Here is a 17,863-nt window from a genome sequence, read left to right on the forward strand (position 1 = left end):
AGACTTCTTAGGCATACTAAACATTACAAACTTCTAATATTCTGAACTACACCTTTGGTGACTTTCCAAGCTCTTGCTTGTCAAGTTCTTTGGTACTTTATAAAAACAATAAATTTTTAAATCCAAAATCTAATTTATTAGCAATGCATACAGGCATATGAGTCCTAACACAGTGATTACTGAATTATCATATAATAGCTAAAACCAGAACATACTGAACATAGATTTAACAATTCCTTTATTTAAATGAATGAACTCCCAAAATATCACATGGTTGTTTTACACTTAACCCGTTCTGCATGTCGTAGCTCATCTAGAACATTTCTAATGGTCTCAATACAGACTTCTCCTCTGTGATGTTTTTTTGATGCAAGATTCCATACATTTTCAAATTCTTCATCAGAAAGCTTGACACCAATCTTACATAATATCTCTGCAATCTAGAAGAAAACATTACAAGTCAAGCCAAGATTTATATAAATTTGTATTTTTATAATATGTTTGTAGCATATAAGACTATGAATAGTTATCCAAAAAAATGTGGTGATAGGGGGTAATTTGTGAGTGTGTGTGTGTGTGTGTATCTATATATATAAAAGTCTAAGTGACTGAACGACCGCTCAACCGGTCGCTATGACGCACACTGACCACCAGGGGGCAGACACTCAATGCAGGAGCTGTCCCTGGTGGTCAGTGCGCTCCCACAGCAGGAGCGCCACTTAGCTGACCAATGGGCGCCAGATGCCAGGCTCATGGCTGGCGAGCGCAGCTGCGTTGGCATGAGCCTCTCCCACCTCCGTGGCAGTGCTACCAAGCAGCGGCAGCAGGCGCAGCAGGGACCGGGATGAGGGGTCCCGGATTGTGAGAGGGCACAGGCCAGGCTGAGGGACCCCCCCACATGCACAAATCCATGCACCGGGCCTCTAGTTACATATAATAAGCACACTTTGCTTATTAATCATCTCTCTGAAGTGGTAATTATTAAAAGAGATGAAGGGAGAAGAAAAATATGCTGTTCATGTCCCAGAGAAAGTATAAGAAAGGAAAGATAAGAACTGGTAGTGAAAAGAAATGTTAGAATGAGGAGAGGTAATAAAAGACTTGAGGGGGAAAAAACATTTACTCTAAAGCATACAGGAAAAAAAAAAAAAAAGCAAAGAGGGAAATGAAAGAAAGGTTAGACAGGGAATAGGAAAGCCAAAGAAACAGAATAGCTGCAGAATACATCTATTAAACAGAATCTGAACAAGAATTAAAAGATCCCCTGGAAATGATGTGCCCTTGTGGGAAATTAACAGTATAATCAAATACACTTGAAACTCAGAACCACAGCTCTGTGGGCAGCTGCAGCCATACAGCAAAAACACCTTAAGGTCCCAAAGCACAGCTGCTGTTCTTCCGCACCCAGTGGCAAGTAAAGAATGTCCCTGCAGAGTGACTCATGCCGTGGGCATCTCAGATCTCCTCTCCGGCCCCTTTGCCAGTCCTCCGGAGGCATTCTCCCTCGTTCAGCATCCCATCATGGTGTACTGATCAATCAATAGAATACTTTTACAGAAACCCACATCTAGTCCCAAGTTAACCCCAACCAGGCCTTTGGTTCTTACTTTTTATCTAGTATTGTGAGATAAAGAATGACTTCCTGGTTAAAAGAATTTTAGGCTACATAAAACAAGCAGGAGATTTTTGTGAGCTTTTTTGGGGGGGGGGGGGCTAAGGGGGGAGGTTGCGGAACCCTGACGTTCTATTTCACAGGCCTTTGGAGTGACTGAAGGAAGTGAAAACACAGACCAGGAATGTCTCTTCTCTAACTCACTGAGGAGGATCCTGGCCTCCTGCTTTGGAACCAGCCAGCAGGCATGGTCCTCTGAGCTTCTCCCTTCCTGTCTCCCCCACCTCAGCAGAATGAATGGTTGCGATGAATCTGGTATTTAGTATTCAGTGAGTGCTCAAGCCACCAACCCTTCATGTGAAGTCCCAGAAGGTATCGTCTGTCTATTCTATCACTTATGCCTCCAGATATGCAGGACCTGAGGAAGCAGTTACTCACTAGTTCACAGGTACGGCTCTAACCAAGCTGGTAGGACCAAGCCCTGCTATTAATCCTTGGTCCTCTGAAGCCCGAGGCTACCTGGCTGCTCCTGCTTTATAACCCATCCAAGAAGAAAATCACCTGGGAAACGAGGACCATGTTTTCTGAGAGAGAGGAAACACACACACACACACACACACACACACACACACACACACAAGATACATGAGCTGACACACAGTACAGGACAGAGTACTTTAAATCAGTGCTATTGCAGATAATTTGACACAACAGCAGTACCTAGGAGGGTGGCAGAGTGGCCTTCACATGCCTACTATTTGGTTCTGGAGACCCAAGAACTTACACAAGGGAGAGATTGACCCTTTGGCTTTTTTTCAACTAAGAATGCTGTGAAATGTTCTAGAAAACATTTTTCTTTTATAGTAGGTCGTAGTGAATATACGATGTGAAAGTAATGCTTACTATCATAGAGTAAATTCTGCTTCAAGAATCGTACCAAAATGTCACAACCAAATTGAACATTACCTTCAAGGACCCTTTATTTGGGGATCCTAATGAGTTCTGATGACTATTATATAAGGTCAGGTTGTATAAAGTCTGATATTAAGTAGTTGTTGTTAAATACACATTCCTATGTTGGTGTATTTATGTAAAGTTGACATTTCTTTCCACCCTTTTGAACTAGTAAGCTGTACCTCTTTTTTGGATCTGGTTTGGAAGAAGTCTCTTTCAAACACTCCTTTCTGGCTAAAGATGGAAGGATATAGCAATGAATAGGCATTTCCCTCTTCACCATAATCCGTTCTATCACTGATGCGGCGAATTCGGGGGGCAGGGATATCAGATCGAATGGTTGGAACACCATAGATGGGATAACCTAGGACATCATTGAGGGAAGAAAACACATATTTTGAAACGGAGCTGCGTAATACACTAGCCACCAGCCACATGTGGCTATTTTGAGCACTTGAAATGTGGCTAGTCTGATTTGAGATGTGGTAGAAGTATAAAATACACACTGAATATCAAAGATCTTGTACCAAAAATGTGAGATATTTAATCACTTTATATTGATTACTTGTTGAAATGATAATATTTTAGAAATATTATATACATTTATATACATGTATACTATTAAAATTAATATTACTTGTTTTCTTAATGTTGCTATAAAAAATTTATAAGTACATATGACTCCAGTTATATTTCTATTAGACAGCACTATTCTGAAGAGTAGCAAGACCTCATTATATCAGAATGTATAGCAAGTCTATAAAATTCAGTTACAAAAAAAAACATGTATATCATTAATCATGTCCTTACTATCCTGAAGTAATCTTGATCAACATAAATTAGTCTTTCTATATAGCCAATAAACATCATATACTATATGGAGATATAGGGTGTTATGGGTTAAACTGTATCTTCCTCAGATTTATATGTTAAAGTTCTAGCCCCTAGTACTTAGAATGCGGCCTTATTTGGAAATAGGGTCATTGTAGATATAATTAATTAAGTTAAGATGAGATTGTACTGGAGTATGCTCCTAATCTATTGTGACTGGGGTCCTTAGAGAAAAGGGGACATTTGGCAACTCGCACAGGAGAATGCCATGGGAAGGTGACGGCCGAGATCGGGGTGATGCAGCAGAAACCAACTAGCGCCAGAGATTGCCAACAAGCCACCCAAAGCTGGGGGAGAGGCCTGGAACAGATTCTTCCTCAGAGCTCTCAGAAGGAACCACCCCTGCCAACACCGTGAACTCAGACTTCCAACCTCCAGAACTGTGAGATGGTAAATTTATGTTGTTTAAGACACCCAGTCAGTGGTCCTTGTTATGGCAGGACTAGCAAACTTATAGATGGAAAATGAAGATAGTGAGAAACCTTTTGTAAGAGCTCTTCAAATAGTTGAAGGCAAACCTGTGTGTAGCTAAGAGTCACGTGGTTTACAAATCTCCTAAAGCTCGGTGACATCTGATTACTACACTGTGTACCATTCAGTCTTCTGATCTGTGACGGTTTCAATTTCATTAACATCGAGAGAATCCTTTTACTTGGATCACCACTAACAATAGATCAGCCTAAACTTACCAAGACCCCCTGGGTGCTTGGATATAGAATGAAACAAAAGATCCTAGGCTTTGAGAAACTTACAGCCTCATGGAAATCAAGGCTGGGGATGATGCAAGGGCAGATGAAGAACACATCACTTCCATGTTTGCTGATCATTTTAGATCTCAACAAACGCCTTGACATACTCACACATGGTAGGGACAGCTCCTACAACCGCATTGATATCAGAAGAAGTGGTCTTATAGTGACTGGAAACCTTATCCCTTGGCCTCAGAAGTGTCCGGAGATTCTTTTCTGAGTTCTCATTTAAGACAATGTCTTCAGGCTGTATCAGGAGGGTTGGTTCTGATTCTTCAGTATTAGCCTCAGCAGGGTTTGCACAATCTGGTTTTTTACCTATAAGCAAAGAGGGAAAGGGGGGAAATGTACAGGAAGAAGTTACTACTTTGTTCTTACAACTCCACAACAAAAGCATTTTTCCCATTTAGTTTCTTCTTGCTGGTGGAAAACTGAGACCGGGCTGGTGTAAACCCTCCCCAGATACCAGCACCCCACTGTGGAAGAGCAAGTTCAGGCCAAAGTCATATCCCAGGAAACGGAAACCTGGTCTAATGTTTCTTTTCACCATTCCACTCCCTTGACTCTAGAACAGTGGTTCTCAACCTGTGGGTCACGACCCTATGGGGGTCGCACGGCCCTTTCACAGGGGTCGCCTAAGACCATCGGAAAACACATATATAATTACATATTGTTTTTGTGATTAATCACTATGCTTTAATTATGTTCAATTTGTAACAATGAAATTGGGGGTCACCACAACATAAGGAACTGTATTAAAGGGTCGCGGCATTAGGAAGGTTGAGAACCACTGCTCTAGAATAAAGCTCTTAAGTATGAAAGAATAAAAAAACATAGAACCTATTATTTTTATTTCTTCTCTTTAAAAATTAGAGCTTGCTTTCATATTTAACTTGAACTACAGGATTACCACAGTTGTTCCTAGCAAAAGACACACTTAGAGCCCTGGCCGGTTTGGCTCAATGAATAAAACATTGGCCTTTGGACTGAAGGGTCCCAGGTTCGATTCCGGTCAAGGGCACATGCCAGGGTTGCGGGCTTGCTCCCCAGTTGGGGGGCACACAGGAGGCAGCCAATCGATGATTCTCTGTCATCGTTGATGTTTCTATCTTTCTCTCCCTCTCCCTTCCTTTCTGAAATCAATTGTTTTTAAAAAAAGACACATTTAGAGTTGTAAATTCCATACATACCTGATCATGGAAGGGAAGGCCTGTGTATTGAAACATTTGGAGAAATTATAACTCACTGTGAGCTCAGGAGCTGATTAGTAGTATATAAATAACTCCCTTCAAATCCGTGTATAAAAGAAAACCCTGAGGTAGAACTGAAATTATAAGATTCTGACCTATTTTGCAGATTTGCTTTGCTGAGTCAATTCTGAAATTTAGGAGTACATTCCTGACATTCTTTCCAACAGAGCTGGTAACTGACACTCGCACTAGAGGGCGCTGTGGCCTTTCACTCTACAAGAACTCTTAGTTCTGAAAAAGCTCAAGCCAGGTTTGCAAAGGCAAATGGTGCCCCAGCATGAGAGCGGGGTGGGAACAGTGGCGAACCAGAAAATACATGTCTCTGTAAAGTCTGCACCCCCCATTTAGCACCTGCCAGTTGTTGCCATGAAAGCATTCAGGCCCATTGCAGATCCTCTAAACCCCTCCCCAGCCCCCCACTCCTCCCCAAACACACAAAAAAGCAGAAATTTGTTCAAAGTGTGAAAACCTATTCCTCAGAAAACTGTTTGAAGGCCACTATCTTAAAGTACTTACCCCATCACCACCACCTTTCCTGCAGAAGTCAACAGTAGGGTAGATTTGATATTAGACAATTTCTGAGCCCTTTCTGACCCATTGGACACTATCTTAAAAGATAAAAATCTAAAGAATTCCATAGAAAATGGCTGACAAAGTCAGGCCCCAAATCCTGACATGAAAACTGTCTGGTTTGAAAATAGGCTTCTGCTTCCCCCCACCCCCACCCCCAACTCATGAGTTGTGCCAAGAAGAACAATTTGACTCCTCTTATGTGACAAATAAGACAAATTCATTGAATTGATGTGGTAGAACTCTTTCTTTTTTCTTCAACGAAATAATAGGTGTTGCATACCCTACTTTTGAAGACAATGCTCATACTTCTGAGAGCTTCATTAGGTAGGGAAGATGTGCCTGCTTCCCTGGTGGGTAGACTAGAAAGGCCATCCCAGAAACTGGTAAGGGCTCATGTCATCAGTACAGCCCAAAATTTGGTTTTGGTCTTGCAGAAAGGCATGACCAAGGAATAAAAATAAAAGCAATAGGCCTTAGCTGGTTTGTTCAGTGGTTAGAGTTGGCTCTTGGACTGAAGGGTCGGGGGTTCGATTTTGGTCAAGGGCATGTACCTCGGTTGCAGGCCCGATCCCTGGACCCAGTCAGGGTACATACAGGAGGCAACCAATCAATGTATATCTCTCTCTCTGTCTCTCCTCCTCTCTCCCTCCCTTCCACTCTCTAAAACAGTGGTTCTCAACCTTCTGGCCCTTTAAATAGTTCCTCATGTTGTGACCCAACCATAAAATTATTTTCGTTGCTACTTCATAACTGTAATGTTGCTACTGTTATGAATCATAATGTAAATATCTGATATGCAGGATGGTCTTAGGCGACCCCTGTGAAAGGGTCGTTCCACCGCCAAAGGGGTCGCGACCCACAGGTTGAGAACCGCTGCCCTAAAAATTAATGCAAAAATATCCTCAGGTGAGGATTAACAAAAAAATAGAAGCAGAAGTATCTTCACTTTTTAGAAGAGAGAAAATAAAAATGTAAACAACCATTTAAAATAGTTATCTTTCTCTAATAATCAAGATTTGAAAATTAAAGCAAATGATGCATCATTATTATACCAACTAAATTACAAGAATGTTTGAAATAACACTCAGTGGTAACACAGTTGGAGTAAAATTGTCTCACAGCGTTGGCTGGTAAAGTTGCAAATTGGTAAAATCATTTAGAAAAGTGAAACGAAAATACGTAAAGAGAGTTACTTCTGGGGTAATAATAGCATTCATAAGAAATGAGATATAATTAGAAACAGAAAGCTTTTTGAGAGATAATCGTTATAGTGTTACCCACATTACTTTAAAACTGTCTGGAAACAACCAAAATTTTAGAGTAAGGAAATGGTTTAGTAATTCATAATACAACAGCATGAAGGAACTGAAAATGAAGTTTACAGAAACCATAAAAGTATCTCTTCATTCCACAGTAATTTGAAAGTTAAATTTTAAAAAATAATAAAATAAAAATGGTACATTTGCTGTGATTTTAGCTATATTTAAATATATGCATACACACATACAAATATGTATATATGTATATCTATATGTAATTAGTGATGCAGGTATATAATATGTAAGCATGAAAATATTTGCATGAAAGTGAAGATTATGGTTTTATTTTTTGTTGTTACTGTTTATGAAAACTAACCGGTTAAATTTTCCTTTGTCAAATTCTACTTTACTATTCATTTTCCCTGGGGGAGGAGAGCTAATCCTATATCATAAAAGCCTGATATGCAAATTGTCCCCTTGACAGGGAGTTCGACCAAGGGGTGGGGCCAGCCAGCCAACCACAGGAAGGCAGCAGCTGGGGGAAGGGAGGCCCCAACTGGCAGCCGGCAGCCACTCGGGACCCTACCCGTGCACAAATTTCATGCACTGGGCCTCTAGTTACTCTATAAAAATGATTTGTGAACAGCTTTCTGAGGAACTGTATATCATGTTTTGGGCTTCTGAATAAATTCTTTTGCTTTTAATTTTTTTTATCTTAAATGACTAATAAAATTCAAAAGATACAAAAACATAAGATTAAAAGCTGAGTCTCACTGCTATCCTATCCCTCAGCTACCCAGTTCCCCCTCCCTGGAAATAGCAAATGTTATCAAATTCTTTCCTACCCTTCTATGGATAGTCTATGCATAAACAAGCAAATAAATATGTATATATGTGCATATTTTTAAATACATAATATTAAAGTTGAGATGAGCTCCTAGAAAAATGAAAATATAAAAGTCCATTTAAGAGTTTGGCAAAGCTTCAAAAATTACCTTTAATGACAACCCTCTCTTCATACTCTTTCAGAGGCATTTTATCTTTCCAGTTAAGATAATTTGCAAATTCCAGGTAGTTTATCAGCCCATCATTATCCACATCACAGTAGTCAAATAGCTGGTCCAGGAGCTTCTCATCCAAGTGCAAGTTGGCCTGCTCACAAGCTTCCAGGAGCTCATCTTTATCTATCACCCCATCTCCCTTCTGTTAGACATAAAGCAAAAAAAGGTGCAGTGAGCGTTGCCTTCAAAAGTAGGATATGCAACACCTATTATTTTGTTTAAGAAAAAAGAAAGAGTTCTACCACATCAATTCAATGAATATGTCTTATTTGTCACATAAGAGGAGTCCAACATTAAGCAAGATTGATCTTCGTGGTGCCAACCTGCTATGTGCACAGTAATTTCAACCCTGGTTAGAGCAAGGTGTGGCTCAGAATCTTTGTTAATGCTATTTAATAATTTTTTTCATTTAAATCATGCTGTTTACACTCAGAAGATGTGACCATGACTCATGCCTGACATTTCATCTGAAGCATGCTGTGACAGCTCTCTACAAGGTTCCTTGCTTTCAAAGTGTTCTGGTGTCCCAACTGGGCAGTGAGTGATCCTCCACTTCACGACCTGGTAATGAGAAAGAATTGGGGAAGCAGCTGCCAGCCAAGTACAGGGAGGTGGATTCTAAGACAGTTAGTTGCCTGCTTGTTGTTAACACTCCTATGGGCAAGAGGGGCCTGCTACCAATTTGGTGGTGAGCCCTCGTTGTGATAATTAGCACTACAATTCATCCTGGTCTGGTGGGAGGGGAAGTCTGCACACCCTTTCAGAGAACAGTTCAATACAGGAGCACCTATACTGAGTGTTACAGGAGGGAAATATATGACGACCCTGGGCAGAAACTGGCTGATTCACTCGGGAGGTGTGGGGGCAGAGCCCATAATGCTTGTTAAGGAAGAATGACAAGAGTTGGGATGTCTTCCTCCTCAGCCCCTCCTAAAGTCTCTTAAGCCAACCTTGAATCCATTCAAAGATGACAGTAATGATTCCGAGCAAGATGGCGGCATAGGTAAACACCGGAGACTGCTGCCGCAAACAACCACTTCAAAAATACAACTAAAAGACGGAACGGACATCACCCAGAACCACAGGAAGGCTGGCTGAGGAGAGACTCTTCAACTAGAAGGAAAGACAACAGCACACCGAGGCTCAGAGGAGGCGCAGTGTGGAAAAAACTCAGGTGCGGAGGTGCGCGCGCAAAGCGGGCTGGTGGCTGAGAGCGCGGTTGTCGTTTTCGGTCAGGGGGGAGTCTCAGACTCTGAGCTCCAGATACGGGCGAATCGCTGGGGACTCGGACCCAAACGGGAGAAGCGGGAGTGTCTGGCATCAGTTGGAAGGCAGCTTTCCCTCCGAGGTTTGCAGCGGTTCCGGGGGTTCTGAGAAGCAGAGCCTCTGGGAACAGGACTGAGGGCACCATAACGGCTCCCTCCGCCCGCCCTGCCCTGTTGATCCCGCCCCGCCCAAGCCCTGCGCAGAGCCATTTGCCAGATCGCCTCAGGCAAAGGCTAGATTAGCACCTCCCCAGAGGACAGAAGTTTTCCGCGGCAGACACAGCTGATTCACACAGCCAGTCGGCCTGGTGGTCAAATCCCTCTAGTATTAACTACAACAATCAAGGCTCAACTAGAACAAGACTGCGCACAAAGACCACTAGGGGGTGCACCAAGAAAGCATAAAAAATGCGGAGACAAAAAAACATGACAGAAATGGAGGATATAGAGCTAAAAAACGCAATTTTGAGGGCTTGCAATAAACTTTTGGAGAGCTTCACGAAAACTAATGAGACCCTCGATGCTATGATAAAGAAACTAGAAATTAAGCATACACGCTCTGAAATAAAGAATATTACACCCAATAGCAGACCAGAGGAGCGCAAGAATCAAGCCAAAGATTTGAAATGCGAAGAAGCAAAAAACACCCAACCGGAAAAGCAAAATGAAAAAAGAATCCGAAAATACGAAGATAGTGTAAGGAGCCTCTGGGACAGCTTCAAGCGTACCAACATCAGAATAATAGGGGTGCCAGAAGATGAGAGACAGCAAGATATTGAAAACCTATTTGAAGAAATAATGGCAGAAAACTTCCCCCACCTGGTGAAAGAAATGGACTTACAGGTCCAAGAAGCGCAGAGAACCCCAAACAAAAGGAATCCAAAGAGGACCACACCAAGACACATCATAATTAAAATGCCAAGAGCAAAAGACAAAGAGAGAATCTTAAAAGCAGCAAGAGAAAGAGACTCAATTACCTACAAGGGAATACCCATACGACTGTCAGCTGATTTCTCAACAGAAACTTTGCAGGCCAGAAGGGAATGGCAAGAAATATTCAAAGTGCTGAATACCAAGAACCTACAACCAAGAATACTTTATCCAGCAAAGCTATCATTCAGAATTGAAGGTCAGATAAAGAGCTTCACAGATAAGGAAAAGCTAAAGGAGTTCATCACCACTAAACCAGTATTATACGAAATGCTGAAAGGTATCCTTTAAGAAGAGGAAGAAGAAAAAGGTAAAGATACAAATTGTGAACAACAAACATGCATCTATCAACAAGTGAATCTAAGAACCAAGTGAATAAATAATCTGATGTACAGAATGAACTGGTGATTATAATGAATCTAATCTGAACAAAGATTTAATAAAAAATAAAAAAAAGATGACAGTAAAAGATCTGAGTATGTTCCCCCTGGGTCCTGGCTGCTATAAGGGAGCTTTGGCCCTCTCAGAGAGATTTCTCTGAGATAAAAGAAAGAGGAGGCGGAGGAGGAGGAAGAGAAGGAGGAGGAGGAAGAGGAGGAGGAGGAGGAGCAGGAGGAGGAGCAAGAGGAGGAGGAGGGAGAGAAGGACAAGGAGAAGAAAAGAAAGGAGGAAATATAAACACACACCCACAAAAGAGAGAGATTTCTCTGAGACAGACAAGGGAAACCATAACTGACTCATTGACTAGTATTCAGCTCTTATGTCCAGGATTAGATTTACAATGATGAAGGTGATCCCTGGAGACCAAGACACTGACCCTACAGTTCTAGATAAATTCCTGTCTTCACATCCATAGGCCTGGAAAATGTCCCTAACCCTTATGTTGAAACAGAAGGAGAATTTAAAACATACCATTTTGTGTGTGTGTGTGTGTGTGTGTGTGTGTTTCTATTGAAACATATTATCTTGACAAGGGAGCTACAAATGCCCTGGATTAAAGTAGACTCCTTTATGAAATCTTCTGCTACAAACCCAAGTCAACCAAAAAAACAAACCCCACAGCCCTGGCTCAAAAGCAACGTGGGCTGTGGCTGTTGAATCAAGAGTATCTTCAAAACGGAAATAGATGGTGTCAATAATGACAACTTTGCTGCCCAGTATAGGGCTTTGTGTGGACTGAAAACATTGGTGGTTTTTTTCATCTGTGTGGCCTGACAACGTTGGTGGTGTGTTTCTTTGGGCTGCCCGCCACCACTACACCACTCAAAACTGCAAGTATATGTTTCTTACTCCCTGGTGCAGACACCCTCTCTCCCTCCACGCCCTTAATCTCTCGGTCCCCAGACCCCAACCTCAGCAGTTCTAAGAAGAAAGATGACTAGACGTGGGGCTAAGGTCTCCCTGTCCGCACGGGGATCAAAGGCCACATGCAGCTGTCTGAGTACGCTGTGGAACTTCAGGGGGGCGGAGACTCCAACTTTTGTGGCTTCTTTGAATACAGGTGCCAAAGTCATCATCCTACTCAGTCTGTGGGGGAGGAGCCATCTGGATGCAGCTAGAGGGCCTGGGCAGAGTTTGTTTGATGTGGAGAGGGAAAGCTAGCAATAGCGTATTTCTGTGGCTTGATATTGATACTTTACGTGCCTGTACTGGGAATGTTCTTAAGACCCAGAGGCACTCATGATCAAGAAGAGCCACATGTAGAGAACTGCTAACACCTTTGGGGCCCCACAACCCTAATGGCCCCTTTGAGCTACAAGTCTCCATGACTAATGAGTTTGTCACTTAGAGCCTCTGGAAAAAGAGAGGCAACCTCCACTTGGAGGCGCCCCTTGAGATTTCAGACTTGTTGCCCCCCTAACCAGGCAGACAGCTTTTGAAAAGCAGCTAATAGCCAGTTCCTGAGCTCTTGTTGAAACTAAACACTTGACCCACGGAGGCCTTGTAACTTTCCAGACCGATAAGCATTTTGAAGTGAGCCAACTTGGACTCAATGATTAACAAGATAGAAAGGACTTAACAAGCCTCATTTGTGACATGGTAATGGTATATTCAAGAAGGCAGCCGGCTTGACCCCAGTTACATCTCAGTTTTACATGAAAAGGGCAGCAATCCTTAGGGGGAAAACTTGATGCATCTTTGCTACCTGAAGCAAAAGCCACTGGCTCAACAGGACCATTCAGTTCACAGAGGCTCCCCATGTGCCTGGGCCTCATTCACTAACCTGAAAGCCAGTGGTCTTCACTGGGCTGCTGTGGCTTTGAACCTCAATGACAGCTCCAAAGGACTGAAAATAGACATATAGTCACTCTACCCAGTGAACAGAAATCAAGGCCATTCTTATGGCTCTGGCCAATCCTCCCCTTGACGAAGCTGCTATAGTTTTACTGACTCTTGGATTGTTGCCAATGGCCTGCCTGCTTGGTTTGCCATTTGGAAAGCTATAGACTGGAAGATTAAAGACACTTCTTTTTGAGTCTGAAAACTATAGAAATGGATCATGGCTACTGAATGAGCCCTCTGGGTAATTCATATAGATGACCATGATAAGGGTCCCGTCTCTAATGAGAATAACTGGAATCAAGCTTCTGATTGAGCCTGATCCATTCAGATTGCCACCATGGCTGTCCAGACCCATCGTTGCACCAGACATGGCAACACACCCACCACAACAGACAAGGCACAAAGTACAGCACTCTATGTTTCTGATGCAGAGGCTACCACCCTGTGACAAACTGTGACTCCTGCCACAAGCTGACCCATCAGTCTCATGATGCGGGGGACACACATTGCACACAAGACATTACTCCATGCTCCTGGCAGGCTGACCTTCGTCCCCTCTCAGAGTTATGAATGGTGCCTCACCACTGTTGACACATTTTCAAGTTATGGAACGGCTATGCCTAATCAACCAGCTCCCGTTGCAACAGAATGGCCCATGAAATTTATCTGAGTCATGTGTTTTGCTTTCTGGACCATTTTCAGTCTGACAGTGCTGTGCCTTACAGCCCAAAAGCAACTCAACAATCAGCTGGTCAGCAAGGTATTCAATGAACCATTCCTGCTCTCAACCATCCACAGCCATCTGAGCTCTGGAATAGCCTCAAAAATAGACTACCTTCCCTATCAGCTCCTGCTCATACATCTTACAGTAAAGCAGTTTGTCTCTGAATGCAGCTTCCCCCAAAAAGGAATCCATCCCATCTCAGCTACTTCCTGGATAATAATTAGAATAAAAGGAGTGAGAATTATATTGGCCTAATTTTGAAAATGTGGGACTCTGTTGTGACCGTTCTTGGACATGATGCATTTTCCACCCTCTAGATTTTAAGTTCCCTAAATGGAAAGTCTACACATTATCCAGAATAATGTTTGATGTATTGTGTGCTCAATAAATAACAGAATTAAGCCTCTAAGCCAAGAAGATTCATTTAGGGAAGAATATCTTGTTAGTTTTGTTTTGGCATTAAATTAAAAATGGGCATTCAAGCCCTAGCCAATTTGGCTCAATGGATAGAGAATCGGCCCACAGACTGAAGGATCATGGGTTTGATTCCAGTCAAGGGCATGTACTGGGGTTGCAGGCTCCATCCCCAGCCCAGTTGTGGGGAGGGGAGGAGGAGGCAACCAATCAATGTGTCTCTCTCACATCGATGTTTCCCCCTCTCTATCTCTTCCCCTTCCACTCTCTTAAAAAAATTCAATGGAAAAATGTCCTTGGTGAGGATTAACAGAAAAAAAAACCAACACTATAATTAATTAATTAATTAATTAATTAATTTAAAAAATGGGCGTTCAACGATAGAAAATTCAAATAATCAAAAATTATCCTACAGCTGTAGTAGGAAGACCCACATCTTATTACTCTCTCAGAAAAAAAGCTCCTCAAGGACACTGAGCACTACATTACACATATTAAAAATTTACTATTTAAAAGGTATATCAGCATTAAATAATTCTCAGTAATTTCCTCTCTGCTTAATTTAATTGTATCATAAGGAATATGCCTGGTGGTTCACTAAGATAATCAACATCTATTAAGATGATCGTCTTGCCTATAATTACATTTAAAATGAAGAAGTTTTTAAAAGCAGAGCACTACGTATGGGTAGGTTTTCTTATTCATTTCACTGCTACATAAATTTCCCTGGATACCATCTTTGTAAAATAACTTGGATTTGAGTTAAGCTTAAAATGTATTTATTTTAGCTTACATATTTTAATTCTGAAGAATCATTTTTAAATTACCTGTAAATAGCAATTGGTCTCTACTGAAAAACCAGAGAAACCGTTGAATACTTCTCTTTTCTTTAAACACAACTACGTGAGAAGTGTAATTGATGACTGGTTGGTGTGTGTCCCTACATAATTAGTACACACCTAAATGAGAATATTAACCCACTTTTTATGCATTAGGACAACACAGGCCCTAATCTAAAAACAAATAAAATGAATGGACTTAAAATTAATTAGCCTATGAGTGATTAAGATTCTTTTAAGATAAAAAATTATGAAGTGTAACTTTCTCAAAACTATACTCAACAGAGGAAGAGAAATAGGAATATTATATTTTTCCTTTTGAGAGAAACTAAAATTATTCTGTTCTTTTTTCTTCTCATATCAAGATGATACATCACATTATCACAGACTTATTTATAAACTTTTATTTGTTTATATTAGAATCATTCTAAAATGGTTGCTAGACTGCCTAGAAAAATAAATACAATTAATAAAAATAAGTACAAAATAAAAACAGAACCAAAATAAAAGTGAGGAAATCAAAGCAAAGAGAATATAAGGATGGAAAAAATTAAGATGAAACTTGAATAAAAAGATCATACAACATGTATGCTATAAGATCATATTCACAAACTAGATGAGTTTCATTGAATTGGCTCTGAGCTTCCTGGTGGCCTAGTCAAAAAGGTCTGGACAATTAATGCAAAATTCGTGTTGTTCATAAGGTAAAGACAAACCAAATACTTAGATGAAGCACAGTTATTACCTGTGGAAAGACAGGGTTTCCTTATAAAGAGAGTGCACATGACAAAAATAAATAGTCTCGTGGACATAATAACAAAAATGTGCCATGGCCTCATAAGCAGTTTATATAATAGTGTTCCTTAGTATAACCTAAAGGCAAGCAGCTTGGTAAAGCAATCCTCTGATGACCTATAATGATGTCAGGTAATCCCACAGCTCTAGATTGATCTACTTTATCAAAGGATAATATTTAGAGTAACTTGAAAATTGAATGGTCTTGCCATCTCAAAACTGAAACCACACCCTGCTCCCCCAGGGGAGAGACATTCTAAGTGTGACATGGACCTAGACCAGTGGTTCTCAACCTTGGCTGCACATTAGAATCACCTGGGAATCTTTTTAAAATCCTGATTTCTGGGCCTATGAAATCAGGATTTTAAAAAGATTCCCAGGTGATTCTAGTGTGCAGCCAAGGTTGAGAACCACTGACCTAGACTGACAGTACTGTGTGTACATATTCAGATTTAGATGTAGATTGTCTCTACCTCAGGAGTCTTCCCCAGGGTTCCACGGTGCTTCCCTCCCATTGCTCCCAGCACACTCTAGTTAAATAATCTACATCAATGGCTCTCAAACGTGAATGTGCATCAGAATCACTTGAAGGGCTTGTTAAAGCACCGTTGCTAGGCCCCACCCCTGAGTTCCTAATTCAGTAGGTCTGGGATGGGTGTTGCAATGTGCATTTTAAACACATTCCCAAGTGATAGCAATGGTGGTAAAGAACCACACTTTGACAACCACTGCAAAGGTCAGAACATTTTTTTCTGTCAAGGACCAAAAAGTATATATTGTATTTTTTGTAGGCCATGCAGTCTCTGATGCACTACTGTGCATTTGTAGTGCAAAAGCAGCCACAGACAATACTCAAAACACATGGGCATGGAAGCCTATTTACTAAAACAGGAGGTGGACTGGATTTGACCCGCAGGCCATAGTTCCCTGGCCCCTGGTCTGCACCCATCTGCAGGGATCTGGAAGCCTATGCACAAACTAAAAAACTCTGCTCTGCTACTGGCCTTGTCATAGTGCCTGAAGGCTGTCAGCAAAGAGTCAAACCTTTCGCAGTTAACGTTCTTCAAGTGATGACGAACTGCTGCAACCATGGCTCGCTCCCTATCCTTGCCTCGAAGATATTCACTCGGGAGTCTATTATAGATGAGATCATCAGAGCCTATTGAGGAGGGGGAGAAAAGTCTTTTTATCTGAATATAAAGTTTGTCAATAGTATTCTCATGCTAAAGAAAGAGAGTGATCAAACAACTTCTATGAATGAAAAATCTACCTAACTCCAACACTATGATCCAGCATGACAAAATCTTGTGTATAAAAAAGTACATGAAGTAATGGACAAAAACTAATATTTCTGTTTTATGTGACTTCTCTGTTCAATGAAAAAAAAAATTTGAAGAAATAAATTTTGTGGGGGCATCATTAGCCCTGCTCAGCTGTCAAGTCATTTCCTATGACAGTGGAGGCCTGACTTCCTCTTAGCAGATATTCAGCTACAATGCTGAGGACTGAAAAGCTGGGGCTGATTTCAAGTGGGGGCCACTCTATATGCCTCAGAGATGGCTGAATCTCTGGGAGCCCCTGTAAAAACTGTTCTCAAGCCTGGCCGGCGTGGCTCAGTGGTTGAGCATCAACCCATGAACCGGGAGGTCACAGTTCAATTACCGGTCAGGGCACATGCCGGGGTTTTGGGCTTGATCCCCAGTAGGGGGCGTGCAGGAGGGAGCTGATCGATAATTCTCTCATCATTGATGTTTCTCTCTCTCTCTCCCTCTCCCTTCCTCTCTCTGTAATCAATAAAAACATTTTCTTTTTAAAAACTGGATTCAAATTCCCTACTCCCCCCTAATATGGGTTTCTAGTCCACCTTCAGTCTGCAGATCAAGTTCCCATTTCCCAGTCCTGCTTCTCCCTATACCACTACCAACACCCCTACCCCATCCACAGTTTCATTAACTAAGAGTAGCAAGGGCCAATACAACATTTGATTCAGTAAAAGGCTGCCTCACTTCACTTTGGCTTGTTTAATACAGGCCATATTTATTTTCTAAATAAAATTGTGAGCCCTAATTGACTGAAGATATTAGTTACAACGGCTTTAATTTGTGCCTATTTCAAACATGACACAAACAACTTTTTTTCTTTCTTGTGTTACAAACTTTTCTTATTAATATTCATATGATATTTTAAGTCTCTAAAATTAGAAGCTTTGAGAGGAGCTGGTGAACTTAACTGCATAACATTGTGTGTGTGGGGGAGGGGGGCGG

General features: G+C 41.4%; 1 protein-coding gene across 2 annotated transcripts in view; it reads right to left on the reverse strand.

Moving 5' to 3' along the window:
• Positions 1-221: 221 nt before the first annotated feature.
• The window catches only part of EFHB (EF-hand domain family, member B), a 42,730-nt gene continuing 25,088 nt past the window's right edge, over positions 222-17,863 (reverse strand). Inside the window, exons 9-13 of one of the 2 annotated variants that reach the window (XM_014537576.1) lie at positions 16,604-16,758; positions 8,284-8,491; positions 4,318-4,524; positions 2,749-2,930; positions 222-440 (exon numbers count right to left, since the gene is read on the reverse strand). In XM_014537576.1, coding sequence (XP_014393062.1) covers positions 267-440; positions 2,749-2,930; positions 4,318-4,524; positions 8,284-8,491; positions 16,604-16,758 — 926 coding nt within the window. In that variant the 3' untranslated portion in view covers positions 222-266. The remainder of the gene's footprint in view (positions 441-2,748; positions 2,931-4,317; positions 4,525-8,283; positions 8,492-16,603; positions 16,759-17,863) is intronic. The other variant, XM_014537577.1, reaches the window with a different exon arrangement.

This window comes from Myotis brandtii, unplaced genomic scaffold (genome assembly GCF_000412655.1).
Source record: "Myotis brandtii unplaced genomic scaffold, ASM41265v1 scaffold18, whole genome shotgun sequence".
Classification (NCBI taxonomy): domain Eukaryota; kingdom Metazoa; phylum Chordata; class Mammalia; order Chiroptera; family Vespertilionidae; genus Myotis; species Myotis brandtii.